At 42.2% G+C, this 24,458-nt stretch overlaps 1 protein-coding gene across 1 annotated transcript in view; it reads left to right on the top strand.

Moving 5' to 3' along the window:
* Nucleotides 1-24,458, top strand: part of LOC112116424 (E3 ubiquitin-protein ligase UHRF2) — a 191,476-nt gene that overhangs the window by 59,695 nt on the left and 107,323 nt on the right. The window contains exons 3-4 of the mRNA XM_029914317.1: nt 1,527-1,789; nt 14,681-14,899. Of these exons, the coding sequence (XP_029770177.1) occupies nt 1,527-1,789; nt 14,681-14,899 (482 nt within the window). The remainder of the gene's footprint in view (nt 1-1,526; nt 1,790-14,680; nt 14,900-24,458) is intronic.

Below are 24,458 nucleotides of genomic sequence, written 5' to 3'. Positions count from 1 at the left end.
GTCTCTGGCAGCCGCGGGGCCACGGCTTCTCTCCAGCTTCAAGAGGAGCCGCGGTCCGGCGCCTGGAGCTCTCTGTCCCCGGCCGGCGGGGGCATTCTTTGCCAGGGACAGAGAACAACAGGGCTGCGGGCATCGGTGCTCACTGTGCCTGGCAGGCGCAGGGCCACAGCGTCTCTCCCCTGCCTGGCACTTCTCTCTTCTGTATTACTGTATGTCTTAAACGGGGGCCAAATTGTGATCGCGTTTTATATGCGATTCGCGTTATGGTGGGGCGCCTTATTGCGGGGTTTGACTGTATTACGTTATTAAGAGTGATAGATTTTTGTAGATGCTGTTTTGAATCCAGGTTCATGTTTCAGATATCTGTACTTATTTGTTCAGAAATCAAGTTTAAAAAAAAAAACCCCAAAACCCAACCCTAAGTAACTGATCTGTTTTCTACCTAAGTGGTCTTGTAACTTTAATCATAGAGAAAACATTGCACTGTCAAAGTAACATTTTTAGTCAACAGAAGAATTTAGGTGAACAATCTATCTACTTTAAGTGAAATATATTATAGAATAGCCTAGTTGCTTGGTGATGTGCAATTTCTCAGCAATTGTACTTCATTTCCAGGTTCAGGTTCACAGAAGCTAGGAATGTTGTTGTGTCCAAAATTGTGTTTCTGAGGGCAAGTCTACCCTACAGTGCTACATTGGCACAGCTACATCGATACAGTTGTGCTGCTGTAAACACACTATGCCAACAGAGTGCTCTCCTGTTGGCATAATAGCTTCCGCCTTTTGTGGAGGTGAAATAATGTTGGTGGGAGAGTGTTTCCCGCCAACATGGCTCTGGTGTGGACAAGGCTTAGGTTGATGTAACTTGTGTCGCACAGGGGAATCTTTCACACTCCTGAGTGACATAAGTTACATGGACTTAAGCGGTAGTGTAGACCAGCCCTTAAAGGTGTAAGATGAATGGAAATCTCAGTCTTGGTTAGCTGTGGTAACAGCTTTGATAGGTTTGGAGAGCCTTTTCTTGTCCTCTTGGCTGGAGGAATCAAGAGCAGTGCAGGATTAAAGGAAACATGTAGGGGAAAAATACCTATTCCATAATTGAGGAACCAGTGAAGTCTTAGAAACTCTGTAGGTTGTGAGCTAATATTCTGAGTTCCTGCCCTTGGGAAGACAGCTGCTAAAGGCATAAATCTTTATTGATGATTGGGAACAATATTGTGGAGGAGGAGAATGATAGACTACTATTCTAATTTTTCTTATAAAAATCTATCTTGCCTAACAGTAGTTTTTGTTGAATTACTTATAAATGATCATGTTAAATATTATTACAGGTGAGTCAAATATTAAAATTCTACCCTAAAAGCACAAAAATTAAATGTAGGGTGTTTTTTTTTAATTTAGTTACACAACCTGAGAGTACAGGTTGGCTCAAAATGACCAAGTTGTTTAGCCAGTTGTTCTCTTTTCCCCATTTAACCCGATTTTTAGGAAATAAACATTAACTCCTTGTCAAAATTTTATTTTTAGATAAATGAATTGGTGGATGCCCGTGATGTCAGCATTGGAGCCTGGTTTGAAGCTCACATAGAAAATGTAACCCGAGCAACAAAAGGACATAAGAATGGTAAAGCTCAAGCAAAAAGTGGCAATACTTACAGAAGGACTAATGGAAACTTAAGCCAAGATCATTCTAGAGAGAATACAAATAATTTGGACAGTGCACCTTCAACATCTTATTCAGACTGTATGGACACTGATGAAGATGCTATTTATCATATCAAGTATGATGAGTAAGTGCTCCTGATATTGTTATGAGGACACAATGTGAATTTATTTGGTTTGTGTAAACCAAGAATATTGTTGAAGAAACTTGGATCCTAGAGAGAGCAAGTTCAAAATTACAACCAAAAAGCAGTATTAAGAAGCCATAACACATTTCTTTTGGATTTAATGACTAATCGGGGCTTGATGAGAATTTTTTTTTTCTTACTCCTGAATTCCTATGAAGTATTTAACTTTTATGGCTCACCTTTATGAAACTTAAAACCCTCCCCTTAACAAGGAAGTGACATTAAAAATCAGATTTGCTGTATCTGTTTTGCTGCATAAGATATGAGTATAAGTAAAGCATAACTTTTTAAAATTTATATTACTCCCATTGAAGTCCAAATGGAGAGACAAATCTGGTGCTTGAATTGGATGAATTTAACTCAAGGGTAATATTGATGCACAAAGTTACCAATCTGCCTTTCATGTAAATCTTTACAACCAATCCCCCAATTGAGGGATTGAAAGCAATTCTATAATTTCAATATGGAATGAGGGTGTTGGGTGAAAAAATAAAGATTCAAACCTGCAATGAATGTGCCAGTGTAGACCCCTGTGTCAAAGTCCCATAGAGTTTAATGGGATTTCGCTACACAAGTCCTCACTGGTGCATCAGCTTACAGAATTGGGACCAAGATATTAAAAGCATCCTTCCATTTAAACACTTTTAGCAACTAAAGGAATAATGTTGAATATTCCGTTACATTGCTGAGTCTAAAAGACATGGTGCTTTTGTGTTTTGAGTCTTCATAGTAGAGGATGATGCACGTACCCTTGTACAGGGGTATAAAGGAGGTATACCTTGCTGAGGTTAATAATTAATGTTCTTCATCAGAGTTTCAAAAGAAACTTTAAATCAGCAATGTCTGTTTTAAGTTTTATTTTTTCAATATAATACAATAAAACAATTATTACTAGGAGATGTAAAAATTGATTTGCTATTTGTTGGGGACCGGAACATAACTACTTTTAGCTACTCCTGATAGTAGTGGGTTTTTTTAATGTGCTCATGCTTGAGGATCATTGTTTTTGTCTTTGTGCACTATCTGTTTAGTTAAGTTTTTTACATATGCATCTGTATAAACAAGTCATGTATCCATATATGTAAAATACAATCTCCCTCCCGCCCTCCCAATATTGTAGTTTAAAAATATCAGTAAGATTAAAAAGTTACAAGAAAATCCTGCAAAGTACACCTCTACCTTGATATAATGTTGTCCTCGGGAGCCAAAAAATCTTACCAAGTTATATCGAACTTGCTTTGATCCACCGGAGTGTGCAGCCCCGCCCCCCGGAGCACTGCTTTACTGTGTTGTATCCGAATTTGTGTTATATCGGGTTGTGTTATATCGGGATAGAGGTGTACCTTAAAAGCACTAGATATGATTAAAATATCACTATAGTGTGACAGAAGTGAATCATTCTATGATTTCAAAGATCCAGTTTTAAGACTGACTGACTTTAAGATAGAACAGAGTTGTTTAAAGGAGAGATGGTGGCACAAGCAAAAGCATAAAAAGATTTGTTGAAATGGCTTTTGTGACCACTAGAAGGAAATTGTTTCATCTGCTCAGCTATTGTCAATTCATATGAGTCCGAGAATTACTGGAGAGGTGAAGCAACCCTGGAATTAGAAGATATAGGATGCATGATGTCACTTGCGCAGACATACGACAAACACAATTTCAATTCTATTCCTCTACTGTCTGTACCATAAGGTTTAGCTGTGCATTTCTAGCAGGTGGAGACAATCAACTTTTTTTGGCTTCCTTTAATATGATCTGCAGCAGGTTTGTATTCTTAGCTAGTGACCATCATAACTGCATTGTTTTCTTTTTTTAACTGTCTGAAATTGCCTGAAAGTCGTGATTACCTACTTTCACTGGAATGAACTTTCTAAATATTTAAAGTGTGAGCTTCTGAGAACACAGTTTTTCTGAGGCTGTCTGGAGAGCAAGATCTCTGCATTTTTCAGTTAGTAGGGAAAGCTTCAGATATAAAGTTATCCCCTGGCAGACAAAACAGCTATCTAGTAATCAGGATGAGTGTTGCAAATCCATCAAGGTCCAACTTTAATCAAGTGATGTGGTCTTATTCTTCTGTGTGGAAAAACACAGAACATTGCTCAGTAATTAGAGAGTTTAGTAAGATTTCTGTTCCTCTTTAAATGACAGCTTCTTCTGAATCTAGACAAACCACAGATTATGTCCACATGTATCTTTATTATTTATTTGCATTGTGGTAGCACTTAGTAGCCCCAGGTATGGACTAGGTTCCTGTTGTGCTAGGCAGACTGTACAAACATAACAAAAATATATCCCTCTCTCAAAGACCTTATTAAAGACAAATTTGAAATACTCTGCGAATACCACCACTATCCAAGAGTAAATCCCTATAGAAGAAATAGAAAGCAGCACTCAGAATTTTTCCAAGAATTGTTATATCAGCCTCCATCCTTTTTAGTAGAACAGTCAAACAAATGAAATTTGTAGAAAAAATTACACAGTCTGACAATGTTGTATCAGAGGGTATCGTCACACTAATTGAACTTGCCTTAAAATATAAATGGAGTTAGCACGGTCATATCCATCTCCCAGTGGATAATCTTTTGAGGCACGTGAAAGTCTCACCATTAGACACCATTGAAAATTCGTTTTATCTTGCCAGTAACTTTCTTTCTCCAAGTGGGCAGCAGCTGTTCTGTTAGGCCAGTACTCCTGGTCTCTCAGCCTTCTTTCCATGCTTTTGAGGTAGACTCAAGATCCCTCTTATCTTCCCCCATCCCAGTTGATTGTCAGCTCCCACATTTCTCCCAGCTGGGACCTATATATAAATATATAATTTTATAAAAAGATTAACAATTGAAGTGCTTCACTAAAAACACTTTCTCTTACTCACTCTCTAGATCTCCTCCTATCAAACCAGAAATGTTTATTCCTGTGCTCTTTCAAGCCATTGAGGCTTAGAACAACAATTATATAAGCACAGGGTGGGTTCTAATGGAACAGTGGGAACACTACAGGTAAGGAAACTAATTTTACCTTTCTCCTATGTGGGTACCCACTGTTCCATTAGTCTAGTACTGATGGGAAATAGCAAGCAGTAATAAAAATCCTCCAAGAAAATTGGGGGTGGGAGGGAGAGGGGGGGAAAGGAATAGTCATGAGAACCAAAACAAAGTTTTATCCAACAACAAACTTTTTTTTTAAAGGATTTATTGCAGAACACAGAATTGAAACTAAAAGATCCTTTTTTCAAAAAGTGTGCCATATGAGGCTAAAAATACTATCTTGTGTGAGCCAAGTAAAGGAAGTTGGCTTAAGACCATGTAGCTGAAAGACAGTTTTTATTGTATGGTCCTGCTCTACCCTTGAAGTAGTCGTTGCACCTGGCCAAATGAGCCTTGTCTGCACCCGGGGGTCTTCAATAGACACCTGAAAAATAGCTGACAAAATATTTTCTGGGTGGAAAATATTAGCTGTGTACTCTGTCCCCTATATAAAATGAGTATTATCGTTATTTGTGTTTTCATAGTGTCTAGCAGCTCTAGTCAGGGACCAGGACTCTGTTGTGCTAGGCACTGTACAAACACAGAACAAAAGTGTCTATTGGACTTCCTCTAAGGCCTTGTTATATGTAAATAGAATTATTCTAGGGCTGTCAATTAATTGTAGTTAACTCAAGCGATTAATTTTTGTGAGTTAATTTGTTTTGAGTTAATCACGATTAATCACACAATAATAGAATACCAATTTACATTTATTATAATATAAATATAAATGTTTTTTTATATTTTCAAATATATTGATTTCAGTTACAACACATAATACAAAGTATACAGTGCTTACTTTATATTTTTTATTAAATATTTGCACTGTAAAAAAGAAACAAAAGGAATAGTATTTTTCAAGTCACCTCCTACAAGTGCTATAGTACAATCTTTCTTGTGAAATTTACAAATGCAGATTTTTTTTTTTAACTGCACTCAAAAATAAAACAAAACTTTAGCGACAACAAGTCTACTCCATCCTATTTCTTGGTCAGCCAAATGCTAAGACAAACAAGTCTGTTTACATTTATGGTAGATAATGCTGCCTGCTTCTTATTTATAGTGTCACCTGAAAGTGAGAACAGATGTTCACATGGTACTGTTGTAGCTGGTGTCGCAAGGTATTTATGTGCCAGATATGCTAAATGTTTGTATGCTTCGATCACCATTCCAGAGGACGTGCTTCCATGCTGATGACTGGTTCTGCTCAATAATGATCCACAGTAGTGTGTACAGACACATGTTCATTTTCATAATCTGAGTCAGATGCCACCAACAGAAATTTTCATTTTCTTTTTTGGTGGTTCAGGTTCTATAGTTTCTGCATCTCAGTGTTGCTCTTAAGACTTCTGACACCATGTTCCACACCGCATCCCTCTTCAGATTTTGGAAGGTACTTCAGATTCTTAAACCTTGGGTCAAGTGCTGTAGCTATCTTTAGAAAACCCACATTAGTACCTTTTTTTGCGTTTTGTCAAGTCTGCAGTGAAAGCGTTATTAAATCGAGCAACATATGTGGGTCGTCATCTGAGACTGCCATAACATGAAATATATGGCAGAATGTGGGTAAAACCACAGACCAGGAGACATACAATCCCTCCCAAAGGGTTCAGTCACAAATTTAATTAACACTTTTTTTTTTAAATGTGTGTCATCCAGATGGACGTATGTCCTGTGGAATGGTGGCCGAAGCATAAAGGGGCGTATGAGGGTTTAGCATATCTGGTACATAAATATCTTGCAACGTTGGCTACAACAGTGCCATGCGAATGCCCGTTTTGACTTTGATCCAAGTGAAAAGCAGTATTCCCCTTAGGAACAAATGCAGGAAGTGGGATAAAGACTCTTCTGTCAAGAAAAATGGTAGATAAGGGCTTTTTGATTACTGCACCAAGTTTGCCCACTCTTCTAGCTGAAAAGACTGCTAAGAGGAAAACCATCTTGACAGGGATGCTTCTCCCATTGGCTCAGAGAGAGGGTTATTGGGTATTGGCAATATGAAGTTGAAGTTTCCTAATAGTGGGTGCGGTAGATGTCTTTGAGAAACTCACTTATGAAATCTGGAAATGTATAGCTGAAGCAGTAAGTTGGAATTTTTATTAGTGAGATCTCAAAAGTTTCCAGAGCTGCGACTTGTCCAATTTATCAGAAAGTGCTTGGAACCCCAAACCAAAGTAATCTTGAAATTTCTCCTACATCTCTTTAGTGAAGAGATGTAGGAAATGTACCTCTTTTTGTACATAACAGTAGGACTGTGTTCTCCAAATCCTCTGTAAACTTGATTAATTGATGCCTTTCTGGATTTAGTAAGCAATATAGATTCTGGGAATAGTCCTTTATAAAGGAGGTGAGATCAGTCAGGTTCCAGGCAGTATGTCTCATGTTGAAGGATTTCTGTTAGTAAGATTGCTTTGGTGAATGTAATCTCCAGAAGGATCCATGGTTGATGAGACTTATTCAGATGTCTATTTAGGAACCACAGACATCTGGGTCAGTATGAGTGATGATTGTCTTTGCTTGATACTGGCCATCTTGGCAGTCAGAAAAGAGGGAGAAGGCATGAGCCAAACATCGTGTCCAGGACAATAACAATATGCCTTCTCCTCAGACCTAGGGATACTGATGTCAGCAGCAAAACTTCACTGTTTCCTTGGGTAGCATAGAAGACCACTTGAAGAAACAATCACGTCTCTATTAACTGCTTTAATATAATTCCATTTCCTGCTTTAATGGTGTTTGCTTAGCCGGTCAAACTGATGGGTGCTTTTGTTATAGATTGTCTTGATTGACAGATTCTCTTCAGGGAATAGGAAAAGAACTGTTGAGTCACCACGTAAGCTTTTCCTTGTTGTTCCACCTTGATTAATCAGATATACCATAGTGGTGGTGGTGTTGCTTTCCATGTGTATAAACATGCATTAGAAGTGAATTTTTGGGAGACTGATGTGCTGTGCATTGCATTGCTTGTTTTAAATCTAGTAAATTGATTCTGTGTTGAGATTCTTGGAGGTTCCACTTGTCCTGAACTTGATGGAGTTCCATCTGTGCTTTGCAATCCAATAATTTTGGCATCTATAATTCTGATTACTGGGGTACTGGTGTGTCAGTCTGGGGTCTTTCATTGTATCGTTGAAGACCTTTTCCTCACTCTGGGAAAGATGAATCAGTGATGGCTGACTGCTCCTGGATGTTCTAAATAGGAAATTCTGTAAAGAGCAGAGATGAAGCATTGGTTAGGTTACTACTACTACTATCATGCTAAACAGAGGGATGGGTGTGTCAGTTCCCACTCAACAAATCCTCCATGAGATTTCAAAACTCAAAGAAACCTCTTGGGTAACTGGACTACATTAATATTTGGCTGAAAAAGAGCCCCCTCGTGACTGAGAATGCTTGACCGTCTCCTGCTGCAAACAATAATGGTTAAGGTGAAGGAAGGAGTTGTCAGTTTTCGGTATTAAGAAAAACCTATGAATAAGGCTATGCTTTATTCACAGGTATTTTTAGTAAAAGTCATGGGCAGGTCATGGGCCGTAAACAAAAATGACCTGTCCGTGACTTTTACTATACAACCCTAATTAAAACTTGGGGGGGGGCAGTCCGGGGGGAGTTGGCCTCAGACCACATTGGTGCTGGGGAGAGGGAGGGTTGGCGGGGCTGACAGGGGCTCCCTACCCAGCTCCGCGTGTCCCACCACAACCACCGGCTGCACAGCACCCATTGTCCGGGAACCAAAGCCAATGGGAGCTGCCAGCGCGGGCAGTGTGCGGAGTCCCCTGACCCCTCCGCCTAGGAGCTGCAGGGCCGGGCCAGTGGGAGCTGGGGAGCCACCCACCCCAAGGTATGTGCCCCCCCCCCGCCCACTCCAACCTCCTGCCCCTAATGCTGAACCCCTTCCCACACACCCAAACTGCCACTGCTGCAGAAGTCACGGTATCCGTGATTTCCATGACCTACATGACACACTCGTAGCTTTACTTATGAACTCCAGTACCTGTATCTGTACCTGAAGGAAGAGACAGCTATGTCTTTTAGATCAGTGGTTCTAAACCTTTTTGTGCTCAGGATCCATTTGTAAATGTTTATGGCCCGTCGTGACCCAGTAAACAATTTGGGGGTGGAGGCCCTAGCGTGGTTTCGGTTGGGTCCTACCCATTGGCAGGGGAGGGGAGTTGGTTGCTGCCCGGCATTCACCCCACAGTTGCAGCTCTTATGCTGTGGGGCTGGCTGGACTTGGCTCTCCGCTCCAGGCATTGCAACCTCTGGGGTTGCGGTGCCAGTCAGGTTTGGCCCTATCATCCTGACTGGATCAAATTTATCTGAGTGGAGTTGTGACCTGGCTCATGGGGTACAGTGCCTCTCACTCAAATTTGGCTTACTTGGACTCCTGTCGTCATGACATCTCAGCCAAACCTAAGTGGCGCTGGGGCCCCAGAGGTTGCAATGCCTGGAGCAGGGAAGCAAGCCCAGCCAGCCCTGTGGGACAGGACCCACAGGAGCTGCCACGTAACCTTTGAAACATTTTGTCGACCCAATTTTGGGTCCCAACCCACAGGTTGGGAAACCCTGTTTTAGATTACCATAATGGTGAATGGCTGAACTGGTAAAGAGGAACAGATCCGAGGGGGTGGGTTTGTGGGCGGTGAGGTCTCTCCCTGTGGTTGGTAAAAGAGATACTTGTAAGTCCAAATTCACTTAATGGCAAACAGACCAAGAACCAAAATTCCTTTCCATTTGGTAGTGTTAATGTAAAGTAATAGTACATTTAACATTTATTTTTAAAAAGGAAATGATTAAGAAAAATGTTAGTGGGGGCTGTGGTAAGATACTGTAGAATACATCCTTAATTTACAAGTTGCAAAGATCTTTTATTTTGAAGATCTGCTCTGACATTATTATTCAGTTAGGTGTGTTACACATTCTTAAGTTCTGATTGTGTATTTAAAAACTTTTTAAAAAAAATTTGTAATGAACTTTGGTTTTCTTTAGATTACAAATATGGGGAAAATTAAATAAGAGTTGTAACAAATTGAGTTTTGGAACAGACATTATATATCGTTCTAGCAGAAAAGTCCTGACCTCCTGTTTTGGTTTTAGTAGGTGAATTTAGAGTCTTATCTCTTCTGTTACAGCAGTTTCTGATGGTGGATGGGAAAAGGATTAAAGTATGCTCTGGAATTCCTTGGTACCAGGAAAAGATTTTTGTATAGTGACATAGGGTTAATACATTTCTCTGTATCACATGCTAGGAATGCTCAAATACTGCCTGTGGCCAAGGAGGACTGGAATCTTTCTTCATGGGCAACTGATTGCTAAGAAACGTTTCCATAGAGATGTGAGACCACATGAGAATTTTGCTATGCTAGTATTAAGATTTAAAATTAGAAGTAGGTTCAGTAAGGATACAGCTAACAAAGAAAAGGTTTTTTTGTGCAATATCTATTGAATATTGGATCCTTATTATACCTTTTTTGTCTTTCTCCTTTTAAAATATTCTATGCTAAGTTTATAACTTAAATAAAACCACGCTGGAGCCCACTGTGAATATAATTTCTAAAGAACTTTTGTAGCTTGAGGGTACTATACCAAATTTTCTACAACTTAGGTAAGCCAAACTTAGTGGTACAACTAAGGGTATGTCTACACTGAAATTAAACACCCACGGCCAGCCCATATCAGCTGATTTGGGTGGGGGGGGGGGGGCTCAGTCTACAAGGCTGTTTAATTACAGTTCAGACTTGGGCTGGCGTCAGGGCTCTGGGACTCTCTCCCCTCGTGTAGTCCCAAGGCTCAGGCTGGAGCTCAAGACCAAACATCTACACTGCAATTAAACAGCCTTGTATCTTGAGCCCTATGAGCCTGAGTCAGCTGACACGGGCTAGCCAGAAGTGTTTAATTGCAGTCTGAATGTACTCAAGAGCAGAATTTAGCCCACTGTCAGTAGTGTATTTACTCCTGGGGGAATTCTGCGCCACTGTGCATATGCAGAATTTATGTCCCCCACAGATTTCTTTGCTTCCCTACAGAAAAAGGACTTTCTGATGTGGAAGCAGAGGGAAGCCACAAGAGCAGTCATGCAACCCTCCTTACCAGTATGTTTTGGGTGCCCAAGGCAGCCGGCAGAGATGTAAATCACTGTGGAGCTGGTGGTGGAACTGGGAAAGACCCAGCTGGTGACTACCACCCTGCGCCGGGCTCAGCTGCTAGTCCTGGCTGGGCTGGGGAAGACGGGACTTCCTCTTTCCCTGCATGGCATCTGGGGTTATGTCAGACCCACCCTCAGATTTCTCCTCCAGCTATAGGAAGCTCTGCAAACTCTTCTCCCCCTTACCCCACAATTGCTGCACTGACCGAGCCTCACCCCCGCACACCCATAATCCCCCTGACGAGCCCCATTCCTGCTGCACCTGGACCACCCCAACGAGCCACCTGCACCTGGATCCCCATTGTACTGAGCACCAACCAGCTGCACCTGGATCCCCACCCCACTGAACCCCACTCCCCCAGCATCTGGACCCCACCACTGAGCCTCCCCCACACCCAGACCTTCCCACCCAAGCACCCCACCCCAGTTGAGCCTCAACCACCTTCACCTGGACCTCTGAAGAGTCCTGTTACCGTTGCACGCAGAACCCCACAACAAGCCTCTGTGCAGCCAATGTCGCCTGATAAGAAGTCAATCCAGGTCACTGGCGGTGGTCAGCATTCACATAATCTGATCCAAATCAGACAAGTCAGTCCTGTCTACAGTGTAGAAAACAGAGTTTATTGGTGTGGTCCTAGACTCGACAGATGCCAGGGCTTTACGGCTTTAGATAAGATTTCGTACGATGCAAAGCCTCATTCTGGACTTAAAGGCTTATCCTCTCACTGTGGTGAGAGGCTGTTTAAGGCTGATGGGGCACATGGTAGTGTGCCCTTATGTGGTCCAGTACACCAAACTGCGCCTCGGACTCCTTCAGGACTGGGTGGCAGAGGTATATTCTCCAAGAAAGAACCACATAAACACAGTGCACATGTCAAGTCACATCTTAACCTCCCGAGATTGGTGGACACATCTGCCCAGTGTATGCAAGGGAGTTGCTTTTGCCCCACCTCGTCACTCTTACTTTAGTGATGGATACCTCAGACGTGGGGTTGGGGGCTCATCTGGGACACCTGCAGACACAGGGTCTCTGGTCACCCCAAAATCTCAGTCTACACATAAACATCAGGGAGCTGTGGGCCATCTGTTTAGATTGCATGGAGTTCCTTTCTCACATCAGGCAAATGGGTGTATTGGTGCTGATCGACAATATGATTGCTGTGTTTTATGTAAAAGAGCAGGGAGAAGCCTGGTCCTCACTGCTCTGTTGGGAAGCAATACTGTCTGGGGGCCCATGGCCCGGGGGCTCAAAATACACTGGCAGATCACCTGTGGAGGTTGTTTTTCAATCACCATAAGTGGTCCTGTCACTCAGACATAGGAACGTCCATTTTCCAGCTCTGGGCAGCTGCCCAAGTGGAGTTGTTTGCAACAAGGGATAACACAGCAGCCTAGGTTCGCTGACATGCGTTTTTACTGCTGTGATCAGAAAGGCTGCTATGTTTATTTCCCCCCTCCCTTCTGCCCAGAGTTCTGTGCAAGAACAAGGCCAGTCTTATACTGATTGCCCCAGCTTGGCCCCATCAACACTGGTTTTCACACTGACCTCTCGATCAGCCCCCAATGTTACTCCTGCTCCAGACACTGACCTAGCTTCATAGAATCCATGGGAGCATTCGTTGAAATGCTTCCAGTTCCACGTGCAGGGCCAGAAAGACGGGCAGAACCCCGGGGGAGAAAGGAAGGGATAGGAAGGACAGTGAAGCACGCATGTGTCTTCCCTAGCTTACCTGGGCAGTAACAGGTCAGGATATGACCCCTAGTTGAAGAGATTTGGTAGAGGAGTGGCCAGTCTGTGGTCTGTTTCAATGGCCATTAATTGCCAATTAAATCAGAGGCTTTCCATTCACTTCGGTGGACTTCGGATCAGTCTTCTAAGCATGGGCTGTTGACTTTGGGCTATGGTTTGATGATCAATGTCCTAGCATGTAAGCTGCCATCAGCAGCAGGCACCTGTGGCAGTACAGTTACTACTTGGAGCAACAATAAAGTACAGTGCAGTGTGGTGTTCCCTGGGCCTCTGAGCCACCTTGAACTGCAGGCAACATGCCTCCTTCACTTTCCACCATGCCTCAGATTCATAAGTGTAGGATTTTGGCCTCATGGTCTGGAACCAGTTCAAGTTGGTATAGCTTGTAATACTGATAAACTCATGAGCACTGCTAAAACTTCTAGAAGAAATTATTACAAAGTGGGGATTTAGTTTGAGTTATAATTCAGATTAATATTAGCTAAAAACAATTAAACATTTAACAAATATTTTCTTTTTTATAGTAGTTGTAGAGAGAGTTGTTTGCACATAATGGGTGTGTGTCCATCTATCCATCCCCTTGACTGGAATTTGTTACAAAATAGAATCTCCTTATACTATGTCATACCAGAAATAAAGAAGTGAACTCTTTGAATTCTTGCTTTTTTTCAGTACGAAAGGTCTGATTTCTCCATTTTGTAACAGGGTATCTTAATTTGTTTCCTACCAGCAAAATTTTCTTCTTGGTGTTCAGCCTTCCACTCTGCCATTTTCCCTATTACATAGGCAGAGCTCTGTGATTTCTACAACCATTGCCAAAATGGATCTATACAGAGGATTTAAGGAGAGTATGTTCTTATATTAAGTAGCTGGCTTCTCGAAAAGCCTGAGCACATTCTATGCTCATGCCATTTTACTGTAGCTATTTTTCAAATAGATATCACTACATTACTCCTGCTAAATAGGTATTACCCAATTTAAAGGAATGGAGCTCACTAGAAGTATTTACGGTACAATTCTAGTGTGGTGTATGTCTGTGCTGGAATAATATGCCTCACTACTTAGAGGAAAATGAGATTGCTTGTAAAAACCTAGCAATTCCCGTGTCTCCTTAAAATAACTTAAAAAAATAACGGGATTTTATTAAAAAATAGAAAACTCTAATGTGATTTAACAAATCTTTAAGATTTATCATTTACTAAAGTGCTAATCACTAAAATAAAAGGAGAAACATTTTAAAACGATCAGCCATTTTATGTAATAGAGAGTTCGAGAAACATTCTTTCTGTGATTAGCTGTGTTTATTTGCTTGTCTGGAATTTCAGAACCATTCTACTTACTACTGTTTGATAAACAAATGTATACTTTTTTCCTATGCTATCTTCATCTTGCATAATTTTGTTGGTAAATGCTGTCTGTATATGTAGGGTTGGATTTTCAAAAACTGTGTTGCTATTGAAGTCCATGGGGATTTTGCCATTGACTTTAATGGGGGTAGAGTTAGACTAGAAATGGGATTTTCAAGATACTAATCTTTGTCTCTTTTCACTGTGGGCATGTTTGGGAATTTTGCTATTGACCCGTGTATGAGCAAGACTGGGACAGGTTAGTACTCAGATTTGAAAATTTTTTAGCATCTTTCTAGCAAAAGCTTACATAAGCGTGATTCTTTGTGGTTTTGATTAAAACTGTTTTTCAAATCCCAGGTAGCAAGGGCCATAGTCCTAGAACAAGCAAACATTTCAAAATAACATAAATCCTATTTTCAAAAGTGATTTAGGAATCCAAATCACTTTTGAAAATGGGACTCAGGCTCTTAAGTCACTTGAGGCACTTTTTAAAATTTTACCCTTTGATTTATTTCATATAATAGTGGAAGTACTAATTTGTAACTTTTTCCCCCTCCCAAGGTATCCAGAGAATGGTATAGTAGAAATGCGTGCCAATAATCTTCGACCACGAGCAAGAACCATTTTGAAGTGGAGTGAACTCAATGTGGGTGATATGGTGATGGTTAACTACAATGTAGAGACTCCAGAAGAGAGAGGATTCTGGTTTGATGCAGAAATTACCTCTCTGAGGGAAATCTCAAGGACTAACAAAGAAGTTCATGCCAAAATTCTTCTGGGGTAAGATTTTATTGACCAGTTTTGAAAGCATGCAGTATGCAGGAAAAAAAAAAGAGCTTTCAGTTTTGGCCATTGCATTTCATTAGATTAAAAATGTAACATTCCATTTTACCTCTGTATCTGTCTGGATCCTGGAATTACTTGCTTTTTTTTTTTTTTTTTAAGCAGATGGAGACTTTTTAGGATCAATGCATTTGGAATGTGGGTGTCTTCTCTTCTGTCCCCTCTCAACCCCCCCCCTTTTTTTAAACTATTGGTTGATTAAATTGCCAGGGCTAATCTTATTGTGTGATCTGTTACCTGTGATCCCATTGGATCAGACTAGTAACATGTTTTCCTTCAATACCATCAAGGCTGAACCATCCATTTTCAATGGATTTTTTTGTTTGTTTTTTGTTCAGGCCCTTTGGGAATCTCCAGATCCTAATGGGTGACAGTTATCTTTGGCAATCTGGACAGACTTCTCAGTCTGCTAGTAGAATGTTCAGGGCCAGATGGTTCGTAGGTGAATAGTGGAATGGGAGTAAATAAATTCTTTGAGCTTTCTATATGGACAAATTCAGCTATTTCACTGACTCTTTTACAAGATGCTCAAGGACAGCCCTTCAGAGGCTGAATTTACTTCAACAAAAGTCTGTAGTACAGAATTTTGAGGTAAGCAATGAGATTGCCTTCTTCCCCCTTTGTCGTTTTCTTTTAGTGCTATAATTGAGGATGTCTGAGTTGTATGTTGACTTCATGGTGAATTTTGGGCAGACAAGCATCCCTTCCTTCACCTTAGAGGGTTTTTGCTAACAAGTCTGCTTCAGCGTTTAGCAATGAAGGCTGTAATGCCTTTGGAATACATTTAGAACGTTTTTCTCAACACAGGACTCTTCATGTGAATCAAAGTTACATATTTTAAGCTGGATATAGAAATTTCTCTGAAGGATTATTGAAACATAGTATGCCTTTTTAATGTAAATATCCTTGATCTTCAATTTGAAGTATTATCTATCGGTTTCAAAATCTTCCTCTTTTGGATATGCTAACTAAGACAATCAAATAACTTTCTTTTTGTCCATTTTATTAAGAGATAGATTAGAAATGTGTGAACCATAATAGAAGGTTATTACCTTCAGTATCTTCTGCTGAACTAACTTAATGGGCTGAAATCTACGATTTGTGGACATGGCCAAAATCTAGTTTGATGCTAACTATCTTCTCTATATAGTTCTCAATTATAGTTCTTCAGGTGATTGTGCATATAGATTCTGCTTTTGGTGCACATGGATTACAGGTGTGTGTGCGATCAGATTATTTTTGGGTAGCAACCCTTGGCATTATCCACTTCTCTTGGACACTGTGCCTTTCACCTTAGATTTTAGGACTAGTTGATTAGTTAATTAGTTTTAGTTGATAAACTAAATTTCCTTTTGCCTGTTGGCATATATATTTTAAAAAAATAGTTGTTTAGGTCAGTTAAGTATCCTTTAGCGTAGACAACCCTCTGTATAAGGGTGCTAAGATGATGATAGAGGCGGAGTTACCAATCTACAAGACCTGTTACTTGTGTGACTCCACTATGCCTATAAATGATGGGGATCCTTAGTGATTCATTTGCCTTGTGGAAGAGCACATTATGTATTACTCATTTTCCAAGCGTACCCAGAAGGCGAGAGAGGTGAGACTGAAACTCTTCCTGCCGGAGAAGTTGTTGATGCAGGCCTCGTCAGATCACATCCCTCTGGCATGTTTTGCCATGCTGTGTAGACAAGCTCTTAATTTGGCAGTCGTCTTTGAAGCAAGGCTGAGCTTTCTGAGTCAGGACTTCTTTCTCCCCACATTATTTCCAACAGTAGGATGACAGAGTAGAGAGCAAGTACAAGGCCAAAAAATGCACTAATTGTTCTTCTATATTTTCAGCCTTGAATAGAGCAGTTCTGCTAGTTTTGCCATCCACAGGAGTAGGATGAGGCCAAAGTTTTATGAGAAAAGGCGAATCCTCGTACAGCAATCCAGAGGATTTCTTGTATCCACTCCTAGCTGTCATGCGATTAAGGTCTGTGATGAGTTGGTTGAGCAGAGCGTGGAAACTTGCTTCTTTTTTTTTTTTTTTTTTTTTTTTTAAACAGTCACCATAGGATTTTTAGACAATGCCACAGCAACACATGATCAATAGAGTAAAATAACTAGTCCTATGTCTTTATAAACCCAGCTAATATTCCCTCTTTAGCAGAGTGAACAATCACTTGCTTAATGACTTCTTCAGGTGGCATTTACAGCAGAAGTTGTTCTTCTGCAGCATGCCTTATTCAGTAGCCTGCTTCCAGCTTGGTGGTTGTGATAATTTCCAGGGGCTAAATATCTTTACAACCTTCCCCCACATGATCTCCGTATCCATTTATTCCGTAGACCCAGACCCACTCTTCAGGAATTCCATAAGACTATTAAAATGGCCATATCTCTTTAAGAAAACAAGTGGGCTACTTACTTTCAATCCCTGTTATTTACTGAAGTGTTCAGTGGGTATACTCTTTCAGACACTTCTCCAAATAAGGATTGATTCTGTACTTAATACAATACAGAATTTCATTGAATGACAGCCCTTGTATAATAAATATGCGATGTATTTGTGGGCTTTTTGTTTATTTGCTTTTGATTTGTGGAGTTTTTGTTCTTTCCAATATTTCAAGTGTTTGTTTCCATCTACAAACACCTGTTTTGGGATTTATGTTGTATCATTGCCAATTCGTATTTGTAACAGTACTCATAAAGTTAATTTAGTTCCTCTCTTACTCTTTTGTTTTGAATATTTTGAGGGAAGCACAACTTTTTCCTCACTTACATATTAAGATTCTTTAGGAAATCTTCACTTAGTTATCTTGAAAGCTAAGTGTGATGTGCTTTTCAAGAACTATCTTACATTAGACAGGTAATTGAATTAATGGCATTTCCTTTACTCATTCGTTTCTGTAATTTTTAACAGAACATTCCTGACAACAAGTGCTTGGATTTCATCTAAAAGTGCATAGTAATTGTCAATCCAAAAAAAAAGTGATAGTGGTAATAACAGTACCACTATAAATATAGTTAATCCAGAATTATTCCTAAGTATTTCATAGGTTCTTTATATAAGATGACTTCATCCATCTCTTAGGAAAAATGTGGTATTCTTGGTTAGAGTTTTAAAATTAAGGCCTTGGCTACACTTGCAGATGTACAACGCTGTGAGTTAAACCTGACTTCGTGTAGCTGAGTAGGGAAAGCGCTGCAGTCTGTCCACACTGACAGCTGCCCAGCGCACTGTCGTGGCCACATTTGCGGCAATTGCAGCGCTATTGGGAGCGGTGCATTATGGGCAGCTATCCCACAGAGCACCTCTTCCCGTTCTGGCGCCGTGGGTTGTGGGAAGGGGGCGTGGGTGCGGGGCATTCTGGGTCCTGTCCCAACGCCCCGTGATGCATCACTTCGCATCCCAGAAATCCCTTTGTTTCCATCCACCTTTGACGCCATCTTTCAACGGTTTCTGTGCAGCGCGATCTGTTGTCTGCGGGAAATGGAGCCCGAACTGCTGAGGCGTATGCTGACTTATCTTGCCAGCACATCACATTTGGCTGTCGAACTATTCCTTAAGATCCAAAGTGACAGTGAGAGTGAGGAGTCTGATGATGCTATCGAGCCGCGTAACGCGCACGACACGAAATTGCTTGTGGCATTCACGGACATGCTCAGCACCATGGAACGCCGCTTTTGGGCTCGGGAAACAAGCACCGAGTGGTGGGATCACATCGTCATGGAAGTCTGGGATGACAAGCAGTGGCTGCAGAACTTTCGGATGAGAAAAGCCACTTTCATGGGACTGTGTGAGGAGCTTGCCCCCACCCTGCGGCGCAAGGACACGAGATTGAGAGCTGCCCTGCTAGTGGAGAAGCGGGTGGCTATTGCACTCTGGAAGCTGGCAACTCCAGACAGCCACCGGTCGGTCGCAAACCAGTTTGGAGTGGGAAAGTCGACCGTTGGAATCATGTGGATGCAAGTTTGCAAGGCCATTAATCGCATCCTACTCAGAAGAACCGTGACTCTGGGTAACGTGCAGGAAATAGTGGATGGCTTTGCACAAATGGGGTTCCCTAACTGTGGAGGGAGGATAGATGGGATGCACATTCCTATTCTGGCACCACACCACCTAGAATCCGAGTACATTAATCGGAAGGGGTATTTCTCTATGGTTCTCCAGGCGCTTGTGGATCACCGTGGGTGTTTCATTGACATTAACACAGGCTGGCCCGGAAAGGTGCATGATGCATGCATCTTTCGGAACACTTGGCTGTTTAGGAAGATGCAGGCTGGGACTTCTTTCCCAGAGCGGAAGATCACGGTAGGGGAGGTTGAAATGCCCATTGTGATCCTTGGAGATCCCGCTTACCTGTTAATGCCGTGGCTCATAAAACCCTACACAGGGAGCCTTGACAGCAGCAAGGAACGGTTCAACTACAGGCTGAGCCGGTGCCGAATGACTGTGGAGTGTGCCTTTTTGGCCGTTTAAAGGCCCGCTGGCGATCTCTGTATGGGAAGCTGGACTTGGCCGAAAACAGCATCCCCGCGGTTATATCCGCGTGCTGTGCCCTCCATAATATTTGTGAAGGGAAGGGTGAAAGCTTCACTCGGGCATGAACCTCTGAGGTTCAACACCTGGAGGCTGAATTTGCACAGCCAGAGAGCAGAGCTATTACAGGGGCCCAGCGCGGGGCTGCAAGGATTAGGGATGCCTTGAGGGAGCAATTTGAGGCTGAAAACCAGGAGTGATATCTGGTGCCCTGCACGGGAGTGAAGTGCAGTAGTTCCCATCTTTAGGGATCGGTGTTTGCTAAGCAGACAAGCAGACTTGCAGTGCCTGTTTATTTCCTGGGCTAAGGAGTCTTTTACTTTATGCAATAATAAAGAATGTTTTCAAAGCCAAAAAATCCATTTATTGAAAAGAAAAAAAAATTATTTATTGAAAAGAAACAAGGGGGTGGAGTAGGGAATGGTACTATCACAGATTCGTGTATGTCCTGTCTGGTGTGCTGTGCAGTGAGTGCTGCACTTCAGGATAGCTATACTGCATGGTGATGGGGGTTGAGTGCAGAGGGTAAGGGTCGTGCTTTTCAGGGCTGGGTGGTGAAGATACTGGTGTTGGAGGCAGCGGGTGGCGTGAAGAACACGGAAGTTGGGGAAAGTGGGTTGGAGGTGACAGTGGGGCACAACGGAAAGAGTTTTGGGACAAGGGCTGTGGGTGGGGGTGGCGTTTGTGGTACTGCTCCTCTTTCTGCATGGCTACGAGCTCCTGGATAGCATCTGCTTGGCGCTCCAGGATGCTTATGAGCCGATCCATGCTTTGCTGCCGGTGCTTGGTGCTTTGCCGCCGGTGCGCTGCGTTTTCCTGGCGGATCCTGCTTTCTCTCTCCCTCCAGTTCTGTGCTTTCTCATTCTCTTTAATAGATTGCCGCATCACTTCTTGCAGCATGTCTTCTTTGCTTTTTCACAGTCTCTTCCTGAGTCTTTGCAGTCTCTGAGCAGGCGATAAGAGGGACGGCTGAGGTCTCAAGGTTGATGCTGCTGTATAGGCAAAATGCAACATTTAACAGAGGCAGCATTGTTTATACCAGACAGAGTAATGATTTCCTCCACACTTAAGGAGTAGAAAACATAGGGTCTACACAATTGCATAATTTTCCCATCTGAAACAGAGCACACATATCCCACGGGAGCCTCAAAATCGTGAGTAAGGGGGACTGATTGTTTCAGGGCTGCACTGTCCTCTGGGTTTCTGTGCCTTGGGGAGAGACGACAGCTTCAGGGGGCATCTACAGTGAACACTGTCCCAACATTTTCCACAGGAGTTCGTCCTGGACGATATCTCGCTGCTGAGGGTGACCTGGGAAACAAGGGAGGGTCTTCTACTGCAATGCGGCTTCCGCCCTTGCCCATATGCAGCTTGCCTGTGTGCAGCAATGGTCCCCCTGCCCCTCGCGGCACAGTGGCGCGGACATGTTAGCCTGGCTGGGACAAGGACCACGGTGGCTCTCCTGATAAACCTGCGCAAGCGCATTGCACACGTTCTGGATGAGACACTCGAGGAGATTACCGAGGCCGATTACCGCGATGTGATAAACCACATCAATGCACTATTCCGCATCTAGGCATGCATGCCTAACCCTCCTCTCCCAAAGAGCCCGCACCGAAAAAATTCCTTCCCAAAAAAAAAAAACCGCTTGCAGGGAACCTGCTCTTCTGTTTGTCCTCCACCAAATACCGGCCGCTGCGACTGGCTACCTTCCTCCTGGGTCGAGAAGAGCTCCTGGCTGCATGGCTCCAGGGATTCCGGGGTGTCTCCATCCGGCCCACCACCATCACTCCCATTTTCCACCTCCTCCTCTTCCTCCTCCTCCACCCCCCACCGGCTCTGAAGTGTCCACGGTGGTGCTCGGAGGGGAGGTGGGGTTAACCCTGAGTATCGCATCCAGCTCTTTGTAGAATCGGCAGGTCGCGGGGGGAGCACCTGAGCGGCCGTTTATGTCGCGGGCTTTGCGGTAGGCACTCCGCAGCTCCTTCACTTTAATCCTGCGCTGCAGGGCGTCCCGGTCATGGCCCCTTTCCATCATGTCCTTTGATACCTTCCCGAAGGTATCGTACTTTCTACAGCTGGAGCGCAGCTGGGACTGTACAGCTTCCTCCCCCCAAACACTGATGAGGTCCAGCAACTCGACATTGCTCCATACTGAGGCTCGCTTGGCGCGTGGAGGCATGGTCACCTGGAAAGATTCGCTGATAGCACTCCACGCCACGCCAGGCTGAGCAAACAGGAAGGGGATTTTTAAAATTCCCAGGGAATGTAAAGGGTGGGTCACATGGTTGGTTACCTGAGGCCAGGGCAGTAGAGTTTGAACTGATGACCAGAGTGGCTAGAACAGGCATTGTGGGATACTGCCGAATAATTCTGGAGGCCATTCACAGCGCATTGGGCGGCCACACTGGCGCTGCAGCGGCAGCGCAATACTCACTATTCCTCTCGGGGACGTGGAGTACGTGCAGCGCTGCAACCACGGAGATACAGCGCTGCAAATGCCTTGCCAGTGTGTACGGGGAGTGAGTTACAGCGCTGGGGGCAGCTTTACAGCGCTGTAACTCGCAAATGTCGCCAAGGCGTAAGATGCTCAGGACTGTGGGCAGCACTGCGCACCCCCTATTGTGTATACAAATTGAATAATTACACATGCAAAAAGGTTAGGTGGGTACCTAACTAGTCATTTGCATGTACATTTATCTTATTTGTATGCACAGTAGAAATAACAATATGGGCCAGTGGAGGTGTACTTTTTGCATTAATTTCTTTGCACTGACATCAGACCTCTTTTTGAATATTTGATACCAATATTACACAGTATTTTGGGGGGAAAGGAAGTGAAAATATCAGTTGATAGTACAGGCTGTATTTTAGGGCTGTCAAGCGATTAAAAAAATTAATTGTGTGATTAATCGCGCTGTTAAACAACAATAGAATACCATTTATTTTAAATATTTTTGGATGTTTACTACATTTTCAAATACATTAATTTCAATTACAACACAATACAAAGTGTACAGTGCTCACTTTATATTTATTTTTTATTACAAATATTTGCACTGTAAAAAACAAAAAAAAATATTTTTCAATTCATCTCATACAAGTAGTGCAATCTCTTTATCACGAAAGTTGAACTTACAAATGTAGAATTATGTACCAAAATCTGCATTCAAAAATAAAACAATATAAAACTTTAGAGCCTACAAGTCCACTCAGTCCTACTTCTTGGTCAGTCAATCACTCAGACAAACAAGGTTGGTTACAATTTTCAGGAGATAATGCTGCCTGCTTCTTGTTTACAGTGTCACCTGACAGTGAGAACAGGCGTTCGCATGGCACTGTTGTAGCTGGCGTTGCAAGATATTTACATGCCAGATGCACTAAAGATTCATATGTCCCTTCATGCTTCAACCACCATTCCAGAGGACATGCTTCCATGCTGAATCAAGTTCTGCTTGATAACGATCCAAAGTAGTGCGGACTGATGCATGTTCATTTTCATCATCTGAGTTAGATGCCACCAGCAGAAGATTGATTTTCTTTTTTGGTGGTTCTGGTTCTGTAGTTTCCGCATCAGTCTGTTGCTCTTTTAAGACTTCTCAAAGCATGCTCCACACCTTGTCCCTCTCACGTTTTTGGATGGCAGTTCAGATTTTTAAACTTGGGTCGAGTGCTGTAGCTATTTTTAGAAATCTCACATTGGTATCTTCTTTGCGTTTTGTCAAATCTGCTGTGAAAGTGTTCTTAAAATGAACATGTGCTGAGTCATCATCTGAGACTGCTATAGCATGAAATATATGCAGAATGCAGGTAAAACAGAGCCGGAGACATACAGTTCTCTCCCCAAGGAGTACAGTCACAAATTTAATTGACTCATTTTTTTTTTAACAAGCATCATCAGCATGGAAGCATGTCCTTTGGAATGGTGGCCAAAGCATGGAAGGGGCTGACTACAAAAGTGCCATGCAAACGCCTGTTCTCGCTTTCAGATGACATTGTAAATAGGAAGCAGACAGAAGTATTTCCTGTCAATGTATACAAACTTGTTTGTCTTAGCGATTGGCAGAATAAGAAGTAGGATTGAGTGGACTTCTAGGCTCTAAAGTTTAACACTGTTTTGTTTTTGAGTGCAGTTATGTAACCAAAAAAATATGCATTTGTAAGTTACACTTCCATGATAAAGAGATTACTCTTCAGTACTTGTATGAGGTGAATTGAAAAATACTATTTCTTTTATCATTTTTACAGTGCATATATTTGTAATAAAAAATAATATAAAGTGAGCACTGTACACTTTGTATTCTCTGTAATTGAAATCAATATTGAAAATGTAGAAAAAATCCAAAAATATTAATTAAATTTCATTTGGTATTCTATTGTTATAAGTGTGATTAAACACCATTAAATTTTTTGAGTTAATTGTGTAAGTTAACTGTGATTAATTGACAGCCCTACTATATTTTGATAGTATGGAAATAAACAAGTATTTAGGGTTCAAATAGGCCTGTCATTTTGAAGAAACCATCCCCAAGGATCTTTAATATCTCCTTGTGGTCCCTCCTGAGACTATGTAAGGGTGCTGCTATCCTGACCCCTTTCAGTTCCTTCTTCCTACCCACAGTCTGAGTCAGAATACCCTGTAGCATTTTCCTCTGCCTTTTTTGACAGTCACCTAGTCAGCATCTATTGCTCGGTAAATAGTTGGCAGTTACTACCCTGTACTTAGGTTTTCCTTTAAAAATTATTTTTTGTTCTGTTTTTATTCATTCTTAGTTGGTGGTGCTGAGCAGCAAGGGCACGCAGCACTTTCCAAGCTTCAAATACTGCCTTTTCCCAGTAGTAACACTCCCAACCACCCCCCCCCCCCCCCCCCCCCCCCCCCGTTTTTTTTTTTTTGCCTTGGTGGGGGGGACACTAAAGAGAGATGTGCATCTGCTATCCTTCAGAAAGCATATGCAGATTTCCAGGGAT

The sequence above is a fragment of the Terrapene carolina genome, unplaced genomic scaffold (genome assembly GCF_002925995.2).
Source record: "Terrapene carolina triunguis isolate 2854851 unplaced genomic scaffold, T_m_triunguis-2.0 Scaffold35022, whole genome shotgun sequence".
In the NCBI taxonomy this organism is placed as follows: Eukaryota; Metazoa; Chordata; order Testudines; family Emydidae; genus Terrapene; species Terrapene triunguis.
The sequence above is the reverse complement of the archived record's forward strand: the minus strand, read 5'-3'. Positions and strand labels throughout refer to the sequence as shown.